Source organism: Accipiter gentilis, chromosome 5 (assembly GCF_929443795.1).
Source record: "Accipiter gentilis chromosome 5, bAccGen1.1, whole genome shotgun sequence".
In the NCBI taxonomy this organism is placed as follows: domain Eukaryota; kingdom Metazoa; phylum Chordata; class Aves; order Accipitriformes; family Accipitridae; genus Astur; species Astur gentilis.
Genome location: NC_064884.1, coordinates 46,005,877 through 46,029,264, shown reverse-complemented (window position 1 = coordinate 46,029,264; position 23,388 = coordinate 46,005,877). Strand labels below are relative to the sequence as shown.

At 42.2% G+C, this 23,388-nt stretch overlaps 1 protein-coding gene across 1 annotated transcript; it reads left to right on the top strand.

Moving 5' to 3' along the window:
- Positions 1–1,202: 1,202 nt before the first annotated feature.
- Positions 1,203–22,189, top strand: TOP2A (DNA topoisomerase II alpha). Its single transcript, XM_049801417.1, has 35 exons — positions 1,203–1,264; positions 1,640–1,786; positions 1,964–2,054; positions 2,531–2,594; positions 3,111–3,256; positions 3,634–3,731; positions 4,050–4,262; positions 4,468–4,641; positions 4,847–4,948; positions 5,442–5,579; positions 5,753–5,891; positions 6,177–6,334; positions 6,755–6,880; positions 7,354–7,464; positions 7,558–7,663; positions 8,314–8,423; positions 9,187–9,279; positions 9,746–9,860; positions 10,179–10,300; positions 10,874–11,022; positions 11,738–11,969; positions 12,095–12,229; positions 12,354–12,554; positions 13,125–13,320; positions 14,595–14,686; positions 15,278–15,430; positions 15,526–15,609; positions 16,237–16,434; positions 17,383–17,488; positions 17,788–17,928; positions 18,340–18,490; positions 18,631–18,692; positions 19,011–19,136; positions 20,209–20,432; positions 20,720–22,189. Exons 1-35 carry the CDS (start codon positions 1,232–1,234, stop codon positions 20,864–20,866), a joined length of 4,683 nt encoding a protein of 1,560 aa, XP_049657374.1. The 5' UTR covers positions 1,203–1,231; the 3' UTR covers positions 20,867–22,189.
- Positions 22,190–23,388: the final 1,199 nt, after the last annotated feature.

The window sequence follows — 23,388 nt, the reverse complement described above, 5'->3', positions numbered from 1 at the left end:
GTGCTCTACTGGGGGGCGGGGGGCCTGCCCAGGACATTGCCTGCTGCAGTGAGGGGCATGGTGGGGGGGGTGGGGGGCATGCTGCAGCCAGCTCAGGGAAAGGGGAAAGGGTCTGGAGCCATGCTTGGGCTTCAGCCCCATTGGGATCGGCACAAACAGGGTGACAGGGTGGAGGGAACACCATGGAGGGGGGGGTGAAGTCACAGGGTTCCATTTCCAGTGATGTCAGCGTTGCCGGGCCCTGCGTCAACAGAGCAGCCTCTCCCACAGCACAGGCAGAAGGGTTCGCCTCTCCCGGCTTGCGGGCAGCGCGGTTTGCCCCTCCTGGAGTGCCAGCAGCGGACGGAGGCACCATGCACAAGAAGCGGGCACCATCACCCTCCCTGCAGAGGAGCGGGCAGGCAAGGGTGCGCAGGCAGGGCTGGGGCGCGGGGTTCGGGCAGCAGCCGAGAGGTTTGGGTCTCTGCCTGCACGGGGCGGCAGCCCCCCGGTCGGTGGCCCTGGGGCAGGTGCGCAGGGGCACACTCCAAGGGCCCGGTGCTCGTTGAAGAGGCAGTACCACTGTGCCCCAGTGTCCCCAGTGGGTCCCCGGGGCCTCCCCAGTGGGTCCCAGGCCCTGCAGAGTATGACCCAGTGGGACATGAGAGCCAGCCCAGCAGGTCCCTGCGTGTCCCCAGAAGCTGCCCAGTGTATCCCAGTGGGTCACCAGGGTACGCCCAATGGGTCCCAGTGGGTGCCTGGAACCTGCCCAGTGGGTCCCAGAGCCTGCACAGTAATACCCCAGTGGGACATAAGGGCCAGCCCAGTGGGTCCCCAGGGCCTGTCCAGCAGGCCCCTGCGTGTCGCCAGAAGCTGCCCAGTGTATCCCAGTGGGACCCCGGAGACCGGCCCTGCCCGCCCCAGTACATCACTCCGCCAACGGCAACCGTGCAGGCGTGGAGCCCCGCCGCACAGCACCCACCCCCTCGCTCTTCTATTGGCCGATTTTGCTGCCCGTCTCGCGGCTTTTCCTTCTGAGTGGCTGGTTTGAATGCTCCGGGAGCGCCTTCTGACTGGCGAGAGGGAGGGGAGGAGCGCCACCCGTGTCCCCGCCCTCCCGCTGCGATTGGAGGCGCTCTGGGGGCCCGCGGGCGGCGATTGGCGGAGGGTTTCGGCGGGCTGAGGGGAGTTTTGAAAGGCGCCGGGTCGTTGAGGCCGCCATCGCCTCCGCTCAGCAGCGTCTGCCGCCGCCATGGAGTTCCACCACTCTTCGTCGCCCCTCCGAGTGCGTGTGGCGCCCCGCTACCCTCTCCCGCCCCACACACCGCGGTCCCCTGTCCCCGCAGGCCTTCGGGTTCCCCCGCCGCCCCGTCCCCTCGGCGTCCCCGGCTTTCCTCAGGGTCTCCCCGGGCTCCTCCCGCGGCCTCTTCCCTCAGCCCCCTCCCCTCCGGCCTCCTCAGATCTCCCGTTCCTCTGAGATTTCCCCCATCCACACCCCGGATCCTCTCCCTGGGTACCGTGTCGGGGTCCCCTGCCGCCCAGGCCCACCACAACTCCTCCCCCCCCCCCCCCGACTTGATCCCCTTCGGGCCCCCCCAATTCACCTCCCGGATCCCGCTGCCCCTCACTGCCGTTGTCTTCCCCCCCCACCCCCGAGCAGCCCACGAACGAGAACCTCCGGGTGCTCAAGGGCGATGGCACCAAGAAGCAGCTCTCGGTGGAGCACATCTACCAAAAGAAGACGCAGCTGGAGCACATCCTGCTCCGGCCCGACACCTACATCGGCTCCGTGGAGCTGGTCACCCAGGTACGGGGGGGGCCGGGCCAAGGGAGGGTCGTGGGGCTAAGCCGCCTGAACTCCTCAGTGCAGGCGAGAAGTCGTTAACATCCGTTTATAAAGCACAAAACCTCTCTGCCTTACAAACTGATGGTACAAAAGAGGAGGTGTACCTGTGGGCTTACGTATTTCTTGCCTTCTTTTCAGCAAATGTGGGTTTTTGATGAGGACGTGGGCCTTAACTGCAGAGATGTGACCTTTGTGCCTGGCTTATACAAAATCTTTGATGAGATTCTAGGTAAGGTGACCTGTCTGTTGAGTCAATGGTTGATGAGTTATTAATGGGTGATGAAAGTCTAAGAAACTGGAACTAAATATAAGAACTTATCAAGTGTACTTCTATCTGGTTGCATTGTTGACCAAGTAATGTCCATTATGTAATCTGATGGATTATGTTCACAGAGTACAGTGTTTGCTGATTGTGCTTCAAAATATTGGATACTAATGTCCTTCCATTAGTGCTACTTAATAGTAAGCCACTCATGGGATGATAGTGCACGCTATTACAAAATCAATTTAATTCAGCCCCAAATTGTCCCTTTTATGTTAACTTGTGGTACTCCTCTTTGTAACTTGCAAAATATTTGCATACCAAGATGATTATTAGTCACATTGTATTGAATTTTTGCATTCATTCTACTGGAGACACTTTATAGTTAATAGTTTTGTCTTGACTGGGAATGTAATACAATAACAATAATTTTTCCATTCTAGTCAATGCTGCAGACAACAAGCAGAGGGATAAAAGCATGTCGTGCATTAAAGTTACAATTGATGTGTAAGTTTTATTTCATCTTTGTTCATTGCCTTCCCAACTCAAGTGCATTAGATTTTCTCACTCAGATGCTGTTCTGCTAAGCTGGTGTAGTACTGGAGGGCTCTGTGAGGTGGCCGATCCAAGTTAGATCAAATGTAATTCACTACTTGTGAAAGCCTTTTTCTTTGTTTAGTCCCTTGGTCTCTTACAGAGTGGTGACTTGCGAAATGACTGCTTTTTTGTTGTTGTTTTCTGTTGTGGCCATTTGCCTCTTTTCTTCCTCTCAATCTTTTTGTTCTGTCATTGAGCATAGACAGAGGATTTTTACGACTGGTGATCCATTTTATAGACGGTATCTGCAGATCTAAGAAGTTTTTTGTTGACTTGTCCTCCCTCTGCTGGCTGTTTCTGCGCTTGCTGAACAGGATTTGCCCTTGATGAAATGGTGGCCTCTCCCCAGAGCTTTTGTATACTACTTGTTTCATAGCTCCATCATTTGCAGCCTTAAAAACACATGGGTGGGTTTTTTTCCCCTAGAGAGAATAACACAATCAGTGTATGGAACAATGGGAAAGGTATTCCAGTTGTTGAACACAAAGTGGAAAAGGTCTATGTGCCTGCTCTTATCTTTGGACAGCTACTAACATCCAGCAACTATGATGATAATGAGAAGAAAGTCACAGGTAGGGAAGACTCAAATATGCACTAGTATTTTTGAGCAGCCTGATTGGTTTAAATGTGTGAACTGATCTAAAGGGAGGGGGGGAGACGGTCCTTGGTGCAACATAAAAGTGCGTTCTAAGTCCGTCAGAGAGAAGTCTCCATGCTCTATTTTATCATAATAATGGTACAAACATGAGAACAGGAAAAAATTCTCTTTGAACGCTAATCCCAATTAAATATGGGTTTATAGTCACGTACAGAGTTTGTAGGATATTGGTGCTTATTGACAGTTGTACTTTGATTGTGCTGAAGTGGCTGAATTCCTGTTAGTTGGGAATTGTTTTAGATGGTTTTGAACAAAGGTAATAACACAAGTCTGCTTTCCTTCTAATTCCAGGTGGGCGAAATGGTTATGGAGCCAAACTGTGCAACATATTTAGCACAAAATTTACTGTGGAAACTGCATGTCGTGAATACAAAAAGTTATTCAAGCAGGTATGAACACGTCTTATTTTTGTAAGATTACACACAAGATTTTCAAATAAGACCCTAAGTTTTTGTTCCAAAAATCTAGGCATAACTTGCGATCAGTGCACTGTGATTAGGATAAATTTGGCCCACAGTTACTGTACCACAAAATGTAATTCCAATGAATAATGAAATGAGCAGACATAATCAGAATCTAGTTTTTAACCAGCATTTTTTTTTAATTTGAAATTATTTAAAACTCGTAAATCAGCTTACTGCTTTTAAAAACTAAGTTAGTTGCTCATGTGTGTTAGACTTGCAGCTCACAAAACCTCCTTTTCTCAGACCTGGACAGACAACATGGGAAAGGCTGGTGAAATGAAACTGAAATATTTTGATGGAGAAGATTACACATGTGTCACTTTCCAACCTGATCTGTCAAAATTCAAAATGACAATTCTTGATAAAGACATTGTAGCACTAATGTCTCGAAGAGCATATGATATTGCTGGATCCACGAAGGATGTCAAAGTTTTCCTAAATGGACAAAGGCTGCCTGTAAGTGACCATTTAAAAGAAACAGTGATATATGTATTTCTCATGCCATTTAAACAGTGAGATTTTGTTGAAGCAATTTATGTCATTATACATAGCAAAGGAAAAATTTGCATGAGTGAATTCTCTGCCCACTTTTCAGGAGGATATGAATTAAGTATTTATAGGAGCTGTTATAAACGAGTCATCTGCTTTCATCTGTATGCAGGTGAAAGGATTCCGCAGTTATGTGGACCTCTATCTGAAGGACAAAGTAGATGAAACTGGTAATGCGCTTAAGGTTATCCATGAGGAAGTAAATTCTCGGTGGGAAGTGTGTTTGACTTTAAGTGAAAAAGGCTTCCAGCAAGTTAGCTTTGTCAACAGCATTGCCACTACAAAGGTAACTCTTCTTTAGTTTATTTAGGCAAGCTAATGCCATATTCTTCATCATCAATATTCTTAGCTATTTTCAAATGTATACATGTTAGTGAAAAATACTTAGTTGCTTAATGTTGCAAAGACTATGCTTAAAGTTTTAAATAGATAAGCATACTTTTTTTTTTTAATGGAATCACCACCAGGTCTTTGGCCCTATTTTCCCTTAGGGTGGCAGGCACGTTGATTATATAGCTGACCAGCTTGTGACTAAAATCATTGACGTTGTGAAAAAGAAGAACAAAAATGGAGTTGGAGTGAAGCCTTTTCAGGTACAATGTCAGAATTTCCCCGGTGAGAAACACAACTCTAGCATTATTGCAAACTGTAACTACAGCTTAATGCAGTAGTACATTAATTAATACGTATTTCCATTGTACAGACAATATATATAAAATTGCTAATTATAGAAGTCTCATACTGTCCAGTTGAAGCCAACTAACAATCTTCTCTTAGTTTGGCTGCTGTGTTTTGTGATCAGAACACTCTAAGTCAGTGTAGGTGCACTAAAACTCAGTATCTCTTACATAATACCTATTTAGGCTGAGAGCTGCTGATTCCTTGATGTCCCAAATCATGTAACATTGTTCATGAATGTTCATTAGCTGTCCTAAATTCTTTCAAGACATCTAGGAAAATTCAAAAACATACAGCGATCACTGAGTTTTTCCTCACTGTGTAATTCTGACAGGCAAATGTCAGAATGCACTGCTGTTACTGAGGTGAGCCTGTATAATGTGTGGTGCATGTTGTATTTAACTATAGGTGAAGAACCACATGTGGATTTTTGTGAATGCCTTAATTGAAAACCCAACATTTGACTCTCAGACTAAGGAGAACATGACTCTGCAGGCAAAGAACTTTGGCTCAACATGTAAACTGAGTGAAAAATTTATTAAGGGTGTAAGTACTGATATACATGGATAATCAAGATGTCCGTAAAACTGCATCTTATGTTTAATGTGGCAAATACTTTTGAAGTAATGTCATGAACTAAAGAAAAAATATGTAACTTAAAATTCTGTCATTGTTAAGGCTTTTCCCACAATTGTTTGGGGTTATTTTTTGTATTGCAGGCAGTTGCCTGTGGCATTGTTGAAAGTATCCTAAACTGGGTAAAATTTAAAGCTCAGAGCCAGCTGAATAAGAAATGTTCGGCTGTGAAACACACTAAGATTAAGGGTGTTCCTAAGCTGGATGATGCCAATGATGCTGGTAAGTGTTATACATCCTTTGTAACCAATTCATTCAAAAACAGTTAAAACTTGTTTGTTAGACAAACGAAAGAATTGTCTCCTAAGGAAAAATGAGGAAACCTGTGATTATAGTTTTTTTCCCCATTTTACAGTCCCATTTACTATGTTTATCCCCGTTTACTATGTGCAGTGCAACAAAACCTGTATGTGTTAGAAGATATTTATTATTATTTGTAAGTATGCAGGCTTTGATTTCACTTTTTAATTAGAAAATTGACTTGATTATTTTATATTTTTTTTAAAGGCAGCAAGAATTCTTTAGATTGTACACTTATCCTGACTGAGGGAGACTCAGCCAAAACACTGGCTGTCTCTGGTCTAGGAGTGGTTGGTAGAGACAAATACGGAGTATTTCCCCTTCGTGGGAAAATACTCAACGTCAGAGAAGCTTCTCATAAGCAGGTTAGTTGGAAAATCATTATAACTCACATGTTAGAAGGTGCAGTATGCTTTGTGTAATGCAATGTATTTTAACTGAGTCGGTACAGCTGAACCCCTGGAACACTAACTCATAGGAGTAATGTATTAAACGCCTGAGTCTAGTCTCACCTTCAGCCTGCCTTGCTGGTTAAGTGGGAATATTGATTAAGTCCTGTTCGATGTTTTGCCTGAAGGGATAGTGTTTGTCCTGTGGACTAGAAAATGTTTGGAATGATCTAGAATAATTTAGGCTTCTGTTTAGAAATCGTAAGTTTCTAAACAGCAAAAAAACATTGACAAGACAAAGCTCAGTCAACAGTATACTTATGGATAATTTTAGACTTTTTTGAAGTACATTTTAAGTCTGAAAGACAAGTTTTTATTCTGTGTGATCTTTTCCAGATTATGGAAAATGCTGAAATCAACAACATCATCAAGATTGTGGGTTTACAATATAAAAAGAACTATGAAGATGAAGAATCTTTAAAGAGTCTTCGCTATGGAAAGATTATGATTATGACAGATCAGGTTAGGTTCACTAAAATTGAAAACTGAGAGAGGAAAATAAACACTTGAATACAGAGGAAAAAAGAATATACTACCTTTCTCCCACTGCCATTGTTGTACCTAATTCTCTCTCTTTGTTTCTTTTTATCATTCCACATTTTAGTGGGTCATAGTGTCTTTTCAGCCACAAAACAAAACAGATAGAGTAGAGGGGGGAGTGGCATCACCAAAAAGCTAAATACTGTCTTTCCAGTCTGCTGATTCAAGGTCCTTGACCAGTCCTTGATACCTTTTTTCACCAAGAATGTGTCTTTTCCATTTCTCTTAATTTTCAGTAGTTAAACAATGCATGGTCACCTTTTTAGAAGTGAAAGTTAATAGGGTCAGCTGGAATTATAGAATCATTTGCTATTAAGCTAACAATTGTCAATTCCATCATGCCCCTGATGAAATATGTCTCTTTTTTCTTTTTTTTTTTTTTCTTTTTAAATCAGGATCAGGATGGATCACATATCAAAGGTTTGCTGATTAACTTCATCCATCATAACTGGCCATCTCTTCTAAGACACAACTTTTTGGAGGAATTTATTACTCCCATCATAAAGGTAAGGGTTGGGTAGATGGTAAGGTGAATGAGTAAGGATCCGTTGGTCCAAATCTGTCTTTCATTTCACAGTTAAAATATTTGTTCATTGTAGGCCTCTAAAAACAAAGAAGAAATTGCATTCTACAGCATTCCTGAATTTGAAGAATGGAAAAACAGTACACAGAACTACAATTCATGGAAAATCAAGTACTATAAAGGTTTGTAGAAGACTTAGTATGGTGAAATTAAATGATCCAAGTAAGAGCATTCATGATTAAATTCAGTTAGCCCTGCTTTTGCAGAAAGGGTTTGGACCAGGTGTCTCTCCCCTCCTAAGATATTCTTGTTACAAATACATGCAACATAAAATAAAATATAGAAGTCCGGAAACAATAACCTCTAACTGGATAAAATCTCAATAAAATCGCTCAAAGTGGAACTACAATATTGTAGGTAACCATTCTTTCAGCCCTCTTAGGCAATTATGCTCAGTTTTATGTGCTATTTTCCCTACAGTCCTTGTGTACTGTTAGCATTGTAAGCTCTAAGTACTTACTCCAGAATTGCTTAATAACAGCAAGAAAGTTGCCAACTGTAGAACAATGGATGATGAGGAATCATTTCCAATTTGCAGTTAATCATTTCAGATATCTACAGGAGTTAAAGACAAAATCCAAAAGTACAACATGCAGCTGCTCACTTATCTGTAATTCTTGTGATTTTTAAAGTAACCTAAGTTTTCAGTAAGTCATCTTCCCGCTGTACGTTTATATGATGTGTCACAGAAACTAGGCATAGCAAAATATTTTTGAACTGCAACTTAATTTAAGCAAGAAGTTATTAGGATTAACTAGTACTGTCTCTGCAGGTTTGGGTACCAGCACATCGAAGGAGGCTAAAGAATACTTTGCAGATATGGCTAAACATCGAATTGGTTTTAAATACTCTGGTCCTGAAGATGATGCTGCGATCACCCTGGTAACTAACACTTGATTTAATTGCTGACTTACTACCTTTGGTATTCCACTGTTTAGATTGCTGTGTATTTTCTCTTAAAATGCTCTTAGAGGCCTTTGGGCTTGAGACAATCTCTTTGTTACCAAGGCTACGGCTTTAATCTAACCAGTAGAAGCACATCTGTCCACAGACCTCAGGCCAAGAGTACCCTTTTAATGATGGTTTTTAAATATAGCTCAGAACAAATTAATCACTACAAACCAATTGGCATTTTCAGACACAATAGTAAATATTCTTTTAACCTTTTTCTGCACATTCTGCTGCAATTTTTTTCCAAGTCAAGCCTTCCCTTTCTCCCCCAGATTTTCTTCTTGTAAAACGCTTCACCAGTGGATTAAAACAGTCCTCACTTCTGTGAACTCCTTCACCTGCAGTAGTCATTGACTCTTAAGTATTCTGAGCTATTAGGCAATGCCAAAACCCCAAGTTTTTCCCCAAAATATTAATTTTCCCCCAAATCTGCTTTAGTTTTCTCTTATTGTTAAAAATCTATACATTTAAACCCAACTACCATGTCTCCTAAAGACTGGTGGAAATTATGCTCTTAAATATGTTTAGCTACAAGAACTTTTTATTGTGCTTCTTGGGCAATTAAGTCAGCCTGTTTAGCACATTATTCTCCTGGGTAAACTCTTCCTGTATGCTTTCTTTTTCTCAAGTGGTCCAATAGGGCACACCACAGAATGTCCTAGAATTGAGTTACTTTTCATTTTGTAATATACAGGCCTTTAGCAAGAAGAAGATAGAAGAGCGAAAGGAGTGGCTGACTAATTTCATGGAGGACAGAAGACAACGGAAGCTGCATGGTCTGCCAGAGGTAAAAGGTTTACGTATATAAGGAAACTGCTTTCCTGTCTCTCCCTGGGGCTGTTCTCAGCTTCATTCTGGTATGCTAGGGCTGCTCACAGCTTCTAGTCAGTGAGTCAGTCACAGTTAAAATGTTGCAAGATTTTGCAGAGCAGCAGCTTCTCTCATCTTGTCAGCATGGCCTCATTGTCAATTGTCCAACAGTTAATTTCGTTTTTAACTCTTACCTTTTGAATTACTTTATCAATAGGGAAATGGTAACTCGAGCAGGATTGTATGAAGACTTTATTTCTCAAAAAATGGGCCTGCCTCATGGGAAGCAATATTTCACTTTGCCATGCTAAGAATGTCAGCCCTTGAGCTGTGTTTAGCTAGTCTTACAAGGAGCTTCCGTTTTAGTGAAACTAGCCAAGTATGAGCTAAAAAACAGATTAGACTTGTTAAAATCAAGACAATTTTGCACCTGTTTTTCTTAGGAATACCTATATGGGAAAAATACTAGTAACCTGACATACAATGACTTCATCAACAAGGAGTTAGTGCTGTTCTCAAACTCAGATAATGAAAGATCAATCCCGTCACTGGTTGATGGTAAGTTATTTCAAGATAGTGATTCTGCATAGTGCATTCCCCAGAACTTACTAAATGGGTGTGTGTATGTCATGTCATCAGAATCAGGGAACCTGCTGAGTTTTCAGGGTCAGCGTTCTGAAGTCCATTTTCTGCTGCCCCTAGTTTTTTAATCTTTGGTTTAAATGTCTTGTCCATTTTGTAGTATATTATTGCAAGTACCTTACTCTCCTGATGCAGAATCTTTAGGTGTGTAAGTAGTTCTCAGTCTCTACAGAGCAGAAGCTAACTGAAACACATTGTGTGTTCTAATCACAAGGTCTTTTCTTTTTTATACAGGTTTGAAGCCAGGTCAAAGAAAAGTTCTTTTCACATGTTTCAAACGAAATGATAAGCGGGAGGTGAAGGTTGCTCAGCTGGCTGGTTCTGTAGCTGAGATGTCTTCATACCATCATGGTGAAGTAAGAACCTGGCCTAGTTGTGCAAAATGCTTTTTAAATGAAAGGCAAAAAAGCCCGTCTGTTGACTTGGCAGTTAAAATGTCTCTAAAGCAGGATTAGGTGTTTGAGTATAAAAGCTAAAGCAAAGTGGCTGTATATCTGCTGTTAATACTTCAATATTAATTTCATGGTCAGTCTGCCTGTCCTACCTAGACTTTATGGGAGTATATTTCATTCAAAATGTAGAACAGGGAAAAACCTGCTTTATTTGTGATAGATTTAGGCAGATGTTAATAGGAGAAGTTTAGCACTTCTTGTGCTTGCTAACAAGCTTCTCTTGGGAGACTGATAGAATCTTTCATTGGAGGTTTCAAGAACAGGTACATAGCAATGTATGGTGGGTGACTGGAATATATCTAGTCATCCAGACTAGAGGGTCTTGGGGAGCGCTTTCAGTGAGAGTTTTCCTCCAGCATTTTATTAGTTGAGTTTATCCTCTGTATCAATTCTGTTCTTGGTGAAAATTTTGCCTTTAACTTTGTTCATTCAGTGAAGAATTCTGCATTTTTAGCTTTAAACCTTCCTCTATTGCAGGCATCGCTGATGATGACTATTATTAACTTAGCTCAGAACTTTGTGGGCAGTAACAACCTCAACTTGCTACAGCCTATTGGCCAGTTTGGCACAAGGCTGCACGGTGGGAAAGACTCTGCCAGCCCTCGATACATCTTTACAATGCTCAGGTCAGCATTAAAGATTTCATGTTGTCTTAAATGTTCTTAGCATGCTACAGGACTCAATTTGACAGCCTCTGAAATGAAAAATGAATTTACTTCGTCCCTTTAAAACTTTGGACTACTTGCATACTCAGAATAGCAACAATTGAAGTGAGATTTGGATCCTAGATTCAGATATGTAAACTTGGTTATCATCCCAGAGAACAGAAAGGTATAGCTGAGAATATGGAAATGGGAACAAAAACAAAGGGAGAAATTTGGGTAGGATAATAAAAAATGAACTTGATTTGGGAGAATGAAGTTCTAGTATCTGAAAGTGTACAGTGCTGCGGTCTCTATGGCCCAATGGTCATTCAGGTTGAATTTGATCAAATCTGTTACTTGAGCACATGTATGATTGTACTAAAGCAAGGTATACAGAGAACTGAGGCCTTCCCAGACATTAAACATCTAATTTACATAGGTAAAAGTACGATTTTAGGGTCCCATATAGTCAGTGGAACCTGTAGAGATCAGTGAGATCGTTGAAGATGCATGTCTGTTTTGAGTGTACTCTAGAAGCCTAGTTTCCTAACATAGGCACCCAGGCTGTATGGCTAAGGCTGGCTGATAGGAATAAACCTGATTTACATGTTTTGTTTGTTTTCTGGGGGCTTCTTTTTACATGATGGTCACTGTTCTGTAACAAGAATTTGGGCTTAAATTCTCTTTTTCGTTCTAGCCCACTAGCCCGGTTGCTGTTCCCACCAATGGATGACAATATCCTGAGGTTCCTATATGATGACAATCAACGTGTGGAGCCGGAATGGTATATGCCTATCATTCCAATGGTGCTGATAAATGGGGCAGAAGGGATTGGTACTGGTTGGTCCTGTAAGATCCCCAACTTTGATATCAGGGAAGTTGTGAATAATATCCGTCGTCTGATGGATGGAGAAGAGCCATTGCCAATGGTAAATAATGTATTTAAAAACAATGTCTTGCTCGTTAGTTTTAGTACATACTGGAGCATTTCATGCAAGTGCTTAAAAACAGAAGCATCAACACAAAACTGAATCCAGTGTCCTTTTCTGCTTAGCTTCCTAGTTACAAAAATTTCAAAGGCACAATAGACGAGTTGGGACCTAATCAGTATGTGATAAGTGGTGAAGTGTCCATCCTTGATTCTACAACCATTGAGATCACTGAGCTGCCTGTCAGAACATGGACACAGGTAATAAACAGTGAATTTGCCCTGGGAATGTATAGTTTGCCCTGTAAAGCAAAAAGTGATTAGTGGGTTTTGGAGCTTTTAATCTCTGTGGAAAACATGAGTCTGACTTCAATTCTTTTGTCAGACTTATAAAGAGCAAGTTCTGGAGCCAATGTTAAATGGGACTGAGAAGACACCTCCACTAATCACAGACTATAAAGAATATCACACAGACACGACAGTGAAGTTTATAGTGAAGATGACTGAAGAAAAACTAGCGGAAGCTAAAGCAGTGGGGCTGCATAAGGTCTTCAAACTCCAAACAAATTTAACATGCAACTCCATGGTATGTAATAGATTTTGCTGAAGAAAGTTTTTGGTTTAACTCAAAGACTGTGTGGACAGCTGGGGTTGCTGTGTGTAACAAAAAATACTCTTTTCCAGTAACCTATTCACTTCAATTTTTCTGCTGTTACTGGTTTTAAATCAGCTTTCTAAATATACCTTCAAAAGGTCAAGAGACTGGCTTGGGAACTAGCCCCAGTGGTATGGTTTTGCCTGAAGGAGTCAAAGTGATCTGAAATCACACAGTTTACAGAGACCTTTGTTGTGACAACAGCACCGCTATTGAATGTCTGGATTCTGACAATGTGTGAAGCTTGATGCAAATGTTTATCCTACAGATAGCTTTAAGATTCAAGTAACCTTAACCCTACTATGTGTTTTCAAGAACTTTGAAATTCTAAAGTTGTCTCTGCTGCCAAGCTTGCAAACTGAAGTAATTTCTAAAACAATGCCACAGTTTTATAATTTGTTGGCAATAATTCAGTTGTGCTATCACATCTGTGTGATAGCTAATTTTCAGTGCTTTTGGAAATCAGTTTTATCATCATAATGCTTGTGTTCTTTCATCTAGGTTCTTTTTGACCATGTCGGCTTTCTCAAGAAGTACGACTCTCCCCAGGATATTCTTAAAGAGTTCTTTGAACTCAGGCTCCGATATTACAGTCTGAGAAAAGAATGGCTTATTGGAATGCTAGGTGCCGAGTCTGCAAAACTGAGCAACCAGGCTCGTTTCATCCTAGAGAAAATAGATGGCAAAATTGTGATCGGTATGCATTGTTCTTGGTTACTCGGTCTGTGAAACTGGGAGAAGAATTAGGTGTTTCCTTGAGTTCTGTCAGCACCCCCTCAGCCCCGGACTGGCTTTTAACAAACTACACCAGAGCTTATCTTTCTGTTCCAGTAACACACAAGAAGAAAATACTTCACAGAGTATCCTTGGTCTATAGAGCATTATGCACATGTTAATCAAAATGGGATATTCGTACAGCTTTCTTACTGTGTGTTTGACTCTATTTTGAGAGCAGAATTTTTTTTTAAGTTTAGCAATAATTCCTACCTATTTCTGACTCAGTAGAAATAAGAGTTAAGTATTGGTGGGGTTAGAAAAGGGTAGTGTTTTCTGTCTAAAGGCATACTTCTTAAGAACCTGTGTCCCTCTGTGTTATCTTTGTGAACCTTTGCAAAAATATTCCAAATCATGTTCTCAGTGGATTGGGGTTTCAAATTTAGAAGATACCCTGAGAAGTTAGCAGCATCTGAGAATCATGAGCTAGAAAAAGAAACAGATCTTTGTTCCCAGCATTCAAATTTTTCAATCAACTTTTCTACCTCAGTCTAAAAGGCAGTCTGTATTTCACTTGCATTCATCGAGGATGCAGCTAGACAAAGTGTCATAAGATGCTTTGTGGTTTGTGTCTGAAGGCAGCCCAATAATCCCAACAGCCTATGTCTGTTTGACTTGACTCAGGAAGAGAAATAATTCCCCCCAAAATGCATTTTCTTGGATTTTTGTAATGAGTAGTTCCAAGGCTGACAGAGCTGGTTTCATTTGTATTTGTGTCTTGTGGTTGATTGCTTCTGATATCTTAAAAAGCAACAAATTCCAGCTGAAGCATTTCCACCGGTTGGGGTACTTACAGCATAAATTTCCCAGGTGATGTCTAATGAGGTGCAAGCTATACCAAAGCCTTTGAGTGCTATCGGGGGTTTTTTTCCTCCACCTGCCCGCCTATTATCGTGAAACCTTTTTGATACCATCACACCTGTTTTTTTCCCAAGTTCAAAAACTACTTAGGGCAGAGGAAATGCATATATGGAAATGAAAAAAAAAAATATTTACAGTGGTCTAACTGTAATTATTATTTCAGATGTTATTTCAGGCTCTTCCACATGTCCTACCTCTGAGGAAAGGCTATTTTAGAGCCCAATAGGATGCTGAGCTGCTAGAACCATGGGATCAAAAATTTTAAAGCTCATCTGTCTTTCCTAACAGTAATTGGTAATGGTCACTAACTGACAATCCTGAAATGTCTGTTTACAGAAAACAAACCCAAGAAAGAGTTGATTCAAGTTCTTATCCAGAGAGGATATGAATCTGATCCAGTGAAGGCTTGGAAGGAATCGCAAAACAAGGTAACGCTTCAGTCATCCTCTCTAAATATATCCAAACTGGCCCCTATATCTGAAGCTTTTTAATTTGTATGAAGAAGCCCAAGTTACTTTTCAATTTGTAGGATGCATTTGCGTGTCTGGTATGTCTGTGACAGGAAATATGAGACAAGCAAAAATTCAGGGTGTTGTTCAGAAGGCACTGTGACCTACTCATTCAGGTTTGAGTCTGTTGGGTCAAGTCCTCTTGCCACAGCAATTTCTACTCTTCCTTAAGGGTTTCCTTCCACCTGTGGGACACAGTTGTGGAAGGGCTGTGAGGAAGATGACAGTTTTAAGTAGCCTGAGGAGAAAATCTGGACTATCAAGACAGAGAGGCCAAACAGAGTAAAGCAAAAGAGATTTGGAGAATTGTTTTTTCAGATTGATTCCTTTGTGTGATACTTGCTGAGGCTTTATGAAACGTAACTTTATCCATTTCTGAATAGTTCTAGAAGAGCCTAGGACAGCAATAAGGACATGGAGTACCTGTGATGCAGTCCAAATTTGATCAATAGCCCTATCCTGGTATGTCAATATATTTGTTGACAATGTTTGTTTTAAATCCACATTCAGGAAGAGCAGGAGCAGGAGCAGGAGCAGGAGGAGGAGAGTGACAAAGAATCAGGTGCAGCTACAGGACCAGACTTCAACTATCTGCTGAACATGCCCCTCTGGTATCTGACTAAAGAGAAGAAAGATGAGCTCTGTAAGCAGAGAGATAAGAAAGTATGTTCCTTCCTTTTCTTATACAAGCATTGTTATATTTTTTTTTGATAGTGGATTAAAATATGTGACTGATTATCAACTGTGATTCCCTTTAGGAAAAGGAGCTGGAAAACCTTAAGTGCAAGAGTCCCTCTGATCTGTGGAAGGAAGACCTTGCTGTCTTTGTTGAAGAACTTGATGTATGTCAATCTTCCATACAGATGACTGACTCCCTTGTAGTCTTATCCACAGCTCTTCATTGACTTTTTTTGTCATAAGAAGGAAACAAAAAATGATAACTCCTATGTCTTGCACTCATTGAAGAGAATGAAACCTTTCTTCACCTTCCTGGTTTGGATAGGACTAGCACTGCTTTGGGCCAGGAAGTCAAAACACCAAGATGGCCATTGGAAGGTGTTCAATTACCAGTCTGAGTAGTGAGGAGGGCTTGAGAGAAAACCAGGACTAGGTTATAGTCTGAAGAGATTTAGATCAAAGGGCTTTTTCCACACTGAAAAGGTGAGGGAGGAGCTAGACTTCACTGAACACAGCCCTAATTGTGGGCAGGTGTCTGTGCACCAACATGCCTGGTCACTGCCTGTGTCTCTTCTTATGCTCCAAGTAGCCAAACTACAGCTCTGGCTTAAATCATTCCTTGAAAATGAGCAAACCTGTAGCAGAGTGGGAAGATTCATTTAAACTGCTGGTAGGAAATCTATCAGCAAGTATAGAGTGCTTTACTGCAAGGGCTGTGATAGTGGTTTTTTTCAGTAGTATATTTTCTTCTGTATTCTCATGGCTGTATTCTTTTATGCTCACCTCTGCAGGTGGTGGAAGCCAAGCAAGTTCAGGATGAGATTGCAGGTCATGTTGGTAAACCTTTAAAGGTGAAAGGAGCAAAAACGAAAGTGAAGAAGGCGCAACTGTCAGAAGTAATGCCATCACCTCATGGCATAAGGGTTGTTCCTCAGATAACTGCAGAAATGAAGGCAGAGGCAGAGAAGAGAACTAAAAGGAAAATAAAGGTAAAGAGGAACATTCCAAATGCTTAAGCTTTCTTTACATCCTCTTCAATACAGTCCTAAAGAAAGGCAAGTTTTTGTTAGCTGAACTTCTCCTGATGAAGCAGCATTTCAGGGAGAGGGACAGAATATTAGGACATGGGGAACACTGGAAATGAATGTTTCTCAGTCTAACAGAGAACAGATTCACTAACATATCAGGAGACAGCTTAGAGGGAAATCTTTTGGCAAGAGCGTGTATCGCAATGTCAGAGATGGGTTGGTAGCTTAGAAATGAAAAGGCAGATGCAAGTAAGGTTGTTCTAGGTGTCTTGGGAATTTTAAAAATCCTCTAGCAGGCAGGAAATACAGCTAGTAAATTCACTTCTCTTGAACAGCCTTTGCATTTCCAGTAATGCCTTTAGCCACTTAATGACAGTATTGTTCTTGATATCAAGGAGATAAAGAAGATTTAACTCTTTTTATAGGGCTAGTTGAAATTATGCCGTTCAGCCATTTGCAACATAGAAAATTAAAATATCCCCTCACCTGTTTTGACCTGTAAGCCAGACATATTGCTCCTGTCCTACAGATGGTTCCATCTAACAGTTTTTCCACATAACTTGCATTGTTGTTTTTAACCCACCCTGTTCAATTCTGCATCCTCAACACACCCTAGAGCCATACCATCAGCACACAAAGGCAGCACAAAAGCGCTCTCAGGAGTGGGGACAAAGTTCCTGTTTTTGTTAATGTTGGATTTTGCATTTTAAGTCACCTGATCTGGGGACAGATCAAGTATGATTTACTTGGCTGTAATCAATTTTACACGCAGTTTGTTTGACAAACTGAGATTTCTTCTATCACTGACTTTCATATGTCTAAAATAAGCAGCTCCTTTCTACATTACTCTGTGTGCCTCTTCTAATTGTGTGAGCTGACTCGCTATCTGATATCTGCTTGTACCTTCAGAGTGAAAAAAATGAATTTGATGAGAATCAGGAAGAGAACACATCAGGAGACAAAGAGTTTTCAGGCCTTAAGCAGAGATTAGTGCAGAAGCTTAATACTGAAAAAGGTAAATGCTTTTATGTGTTATTCCATCAATGGAAAGTAAGGGGAAGGGTTGTAAATTTGGTTATCTGACCTCTTCCTGAAGGTGATGAGTAACATCTCGGATCAGTATTTTTGGAAAAACTAGGTGAGAGAGAAAGTGATCGTGGATAACTGTCAAGTGGGATAGATTACTATTTCTCTTCGATGTTTAAGCCAGGATCCTCTGAATTTAGTGATGTATTTCTAAAGTGAGATTGAAGTGCTGAGCCTGAAGTACACATGGAAGTTTGCTGGTTCATCCTGCCTCTCAATGTTTTTCAGGTACTAAGAGACAGGCCACTCTACCATTTAAGCCATTAAAGAAAATGAAGAAACGAAATCCTTGGTCTGACTCAGGGTCTGATTCAGAGTTTGATTTTGAAGCACCTCCTCGAAGAGAGAGATTGGTTCGCCAAGCAGTAGGTGAGTGATGACACAAATGCAGAAGAGGGGTGGTCTGTGGAGGAGAAAGTTGAACAGACTATTTAGACAGCTCCCAGAGTCTGCGATCTTGGTCAGAAATAGTTTTTATTTTACTGTATATAACAACTAAATATTTCTACCATTTGAGCAGATTTTCACAATGCTTTTCAAAGAAAAGCAGAAATGGGTGACTAGAAAAATTACACAGTTGTCTTGGAAAATCAAATGCGTTGTTGGTAAGTGAGCACAGAATGCACTTGTGATTTGGAGTCTTCTCACTGGCAGTCTCAATATCTGCTTGTTTTTATTCAGATCTTTGTTTTTTTAATAACTGCAGTTAAAACATTGAAAAAGAAACTGAGCTGCATATTGCCAAATGTGTAAAATAATACATCTGTGTCGTTTCATCAGCCAAAGTCAAGAACATAATCAGTTCAGACTCAGACGCAAATCTCTCTAGCTCAGATGAGGAGTCTGAATTTCAGGGTGACAGTGAAGGCAACACCGAATCGGATACAAACTCAAAAGAAAACCCTCCTTCCAAGCCCAAAGCTGCTCCAAAGTGAGTATTTCTCCACATAGTCACTGGAAATTAGTTGTGCTTCTAGTGTTAATGCTATATAGAAATTAATAGCTCTTTTTGTTCAATGCACCTATTTAGTGCATCATAAGTTGAAAAAATACTTGGGGTTTCTATTCTAGGGGAACCACTGAAAGAGCAGCTAAAGCTCCAAAGAAAAAGCCAGTGCAAAGCACTATCCCTGGTGAGTACAAGACCTTCTAAACCTTGCTGATTTTCCTAAAACCCCACGAGAGCGCACTGGGCACTCTGATCAGTGCTTAACACTAACAAAGGCCAGACGTTAGTCACAAGGTCTTGCAAAGAAACTGATGCTAGGGTACAAGTTGGTTTCAGTGCACCAGACCTTTTGTCTGTTTCTGACTTGAAATTGTGATTAAACCAGTTTTAACAGTTGTTCTTTTTATAAAGTGGATCAAAACTATTTCCTTCTGCTCTAATGTTTATAGGCAGAGTAGATAATTTGACTTTTTCAGGCTTACCTTCTGCTTTCTTTGTTCAGTTCAAGTCCAGGATGTTGCTAATGAAAATGTGAGTCAAGCTCCTGCAGCTCCTTCTGTCTCTGTGTCTCGCAGTAAGGCTGTATCTAAAATACCCGCTGCAGCTAAGAAGGCCAGAGCCACTAAGGGTAAGGCAAAGTTTAGTAATATCATTTTTAGTTAACAATTATTATTCCTGTGGGAAACAAATCTGAGTGATTTTGCTAGCCATTCAGAGGCCTGAATAACTTGAGTTTTCATTTCAGAAAGGATCTGAGGTTTGTGGCAAAGGTTGCCTAGTTGTTGTCATTTTTAAAGTCATCTGTTTCCAAAGATACCATGTTCTAGTTCATCTCAGACATGCTTGAAGGGAGTGAATTTTAGTTTGGGAACAGGAAAAGTGAATGCTTCCTACAGTGCTATGTAATACTTGGCAGAAATAATCCGAGTGGAATTTGTGTCTTGCAGTCAACGTTCTACTTCATGTCTTTTTGGGAAGAAAGCTACTTGGTAGCTTGCTTCCCAGGAAGAAGAAAAGCTTCTTTGGGGTAGCTCGATCTATTTAGTGTTAGCTCAACCTCATAAATCTACAGCATTTGACTCAGTTTTTTTTAAACTTAACTGCCCAGAATCTTTGTCAAACTTTGAAAGCTGTTTTGCATATTCCATCACTAGCTGGTTTTGATCCCACCAGTAAAATAGTATGTTACTTCACAGCAAAATAGCTGTTTCTTCCACTTCTAAATTGAGAAAGCCTATTATCATTCAGAAATGGCCTGCTCATTTCAGCTTAACTTAGAGACATGCTTCAAGATGCTGTTAAAAAAATGTCAAAATATAGGTAAGAAAGAACTCCACAAGTAACTGTTTAGTATAGATGGTAAATTCATTCCCTTCCTGTGCAAAGGTTTTGAAGGTATAAGATTGGTCACACAGCCTTGAGAGTTTGGGACTTTTCAATCTGAAATAGTCTGTAAATTGCTTTGGGTACATTTTAATTTGATCCTCTAAATGTAGTGGAACTAAGCAGATAAACAACCTCATTTCTCATAATCTTGGTAAAAAGCAGTCTTTCTAGAAAACCATGCTTCAAAATAAGACAACCTGTGTGCTGACCTTGCAGTATAGTGCAGAGCCGTATTTGTGTTGGAAGTAATTCACAAACTGCGAATGAGAAGGGAAGCAGCAAAACAAGGCTTTAAACACAGAGTTCTGTTTCAGATAACCAGCCATCCATCATGGATATTCTAGCCAAGAAAAAGGCTGCACCTAAATCCAAGAAGACAGCGGTGGAGGGATCCTTGGATTCTGACGCTAGAGCAGCGGGTGACAAGAAGCGTGGCCAGACCAAGGGGTTGAAAGTTAGCAAAAGGCAGCCAAGCTTTTTGGATTCGGATTCAGATTCAGATTTTGGCTCAAAGCCTTCCAAATCAGTTGCAGCAAAGGTTTGTACTCTGCCACCCCTTAGAGCCAAGGGGTATCGGTTATTCTGGCAGAAAAAGCGTGGTAGGGGTAGAACCCCCTCTGCCACACCCAACTTTATCGCTGGGTGGAGGGAAGGTGGGTGAGAAAGGAGGGTCAGGCACACGTACTTATCCCAGATTGTGGGTTTGGTCTCATCAGTCCAAACAATCGCCTTATCCGTGACACACTGGTGTGTTTTATGCTAATTGAGCGTTCTCTGTTTATGCTCAGGTTCATGATTCACTTCTTGACTATGCTTTCCCTCTAGAAATCCAAGCGGGAAGACAACGATAGCTTTACTGTTTCAACTGCTGGTGCGGGCAGCCCCATAGCAGCTATGCCCCATACCAGGCCTGAACGTGTCAAAAAGCCTGTCCGGTACTTGGAGTCGTCTGATGAAGATGATATGTTTTGAATTTTTATGAAGATTTTAAACTGCCAATCCAAACCTATCTACAAACTAGCATTCAGTAGAGCTCTTGAGAAGCTCTCACCAAAGAACAACATCTCAGACTGGGAAATCTTTTCACTGATTTTAAGTTGGTAAAAAATGTTTGTTACAAATGAATAGAGATCTATTTTTCTTGGTTTTAAATAACTTAGATTTGTTTAAACAGATATACCCCCCCCACTCCTTTCTCGTGAACGCTGGAGCCATGCGTCCAGTTAGTGCTGATGTGCTTCCCTCTGACCCCTTAGCTAGCTGGAATCTTTTGAAACTTTGTGGTCATTTTAATGTTAAAGTAGACCTTTAGAACATATAAAATCCTTTAAAATACTCTCTCACATAGATACCTTTCTCTTTAAATATCTTAAAAAGTAATAATATGTATAAGCTTTTAACTCCACAGCCGTAGAGACCTGTGAGGTGTAGGCAGTTAGAACTCTATGGTAGTGTTTTTCTTTCTCTTTTGCAGTCCTTTATGTCTGTGCAGGCCCTTGTTGCTCAACCTCTGCCATGTTGAGTTTTAGCCTTTGGTTTTTTAAATTCAGATTAAGTAAGGGAGGTTTGTGCAGACTTGTCTCCACACTGTGCTCAGTGTTGGCAGTTTTATCTTCTGTCCAGCTGCCAAGAAACCCCGTGTTCAGCTAGTTCAGCCCAGAGGTCGTCTTCAGGTAAGAGATGCTCGTGGCTGCCAAGGCCTTGTGCTGTTAGAGCGAAATGGATGTCTCTGCCATGCCAGCTGAGTGACACAGGCTCTTGGAGAGGACGACAGAGGCAGGACAGACATTTGCCATCCAAGGATCTTTGGATCTGTGCGAACATGCAGGAAAGCCGGTCATTTATTCCAATGCACGCGTTGGAAAGCAGCAGGTTCCCCCGTGCTGAGCTTCTCTGCTGCCATACTTGGCACTGGAAAAGGCTGTTGTGCAGAGCGGCTGCTCAGCAGCATGAAGCTTCTCCTCCCCGTTTGTTGCTGGGGACAAAGAACTTCCCCTCAGCTTCTGCACGCCAGCCTGCATGATGAGTGCAGTCCCCTGTGAGGTGAGGCCTGTTTGTCACCTCAGGGCCACTGGGTGCTCAGAGCTTCCAGTGCTCGGGTTCCTCAGCAGAAGCAGGGAAGTGTCATCTTCCCCTTAGAGGTACTTCACTGGAGTATTTATCTAGTCGTGTTTTGCTTTTCATAGAGCCATTTCTATAGCACTATTTCTTGACTGTCTATGTAAATATTTTCTGTGGTTTTCTTGCTGTCCCGAGTTTGTCCTTTTTAATATTTATGTAATAAAAGTGTTTTTACTCAAGCTTTCCTCAATAAAAAGTTGTCCTCAACTGCCTGTTCCCTCGGTTTTCCCTTGTGCCCGCTCTCCAAAGCCACGGGCTTGTCTTTGTTGAGGGTGAGTATGTGAAGCTCTGGCTTTCTCAGGAGCAAGAGGCCATCAGCTCCTACCCTCTGCTGCCAAGACTGCTCTAAATGGGTCAACTCCATTGTCTTAACCATTTCCAGTGCTTATTTAGCCAATTTTGGCATTGTTATGGAAATGACCGCAGCAGAGCTTGCGTCAAGCCCTCTGCTTCACTATTGCGAAGATCTGGTCTGCGTGTAAGGTTGGTGTAGGTGGTCACCGTGGCTTGGAGCCACGGAAAGGAGCTCCATCAAGCTTTGCTGACGTGGTCTGCTCAAATGGCATCTCTTCTGCTTCCCACTCGGCCACCTGTGGTTGGGAGCTGGTGCTTCAGCACTGGGCCAGGACTACCTGGTGCTGTCAGCTGGAAGTCCCTTGGTTGCTCAGCTGGAGCTGCCAAAGGCTGGTGAAAACCCCACCAGTGTCCTGCCTGTCCCAGGGACAGCTCCTGGGTGGGAGTGGGTTCAATAGTTGCTGCTCCCAAGCCCTGGACCCTGCCTGAGGCAGTGCCTGCAGCTGGCTCAGGTGCTGCCCGCGCTGTTTCCCTGCCAGTTCCTCACTGTCGACACTGTGGCTTTGAAAAAACCACTGGCTGGACCTGCTACCTCGGCTCCACCGTTGAGGTTTCCAAATTCCTGTGAACACCCGGTGGCACCCAGTGTCTGTCTGCGCAGACCGTCTGCCCCAGGTTCTGCTTCTGCAGCTGGCAGCCGCGAGTGAACGGTAGCTGAAGTTTCCAACGTGCTCAGCTCTCCTGGGCTGGAGAGAGTTTTATTTGCGAGTGATGGTTTGTGCTAAATTGCCTCTCTGGGCTGGAGTTGCACCCCTGGGGGGCTGCCTGTCTGCTGGGGGGCATGCAGCGGGCTCTGCTCTGGCTGCTGCTGGCAGAAATGGGGGGGTTTCAGTGTGTGGGGTGTCCACAGCGGGAGGGATCAGGGTCACTAATGAAGCCCTGGGGGATGACCTGCGCTGTCCTGTGTCCCTGCACCTGGGAGCTCAGCACCCCGGGGCCCCAAGAGCATCATGCAGGTGGCTGAAACACGCAGCGCAGGGATGGTGCGGGGCTGCTATCGTGCCAGCGGGCACAGGGAG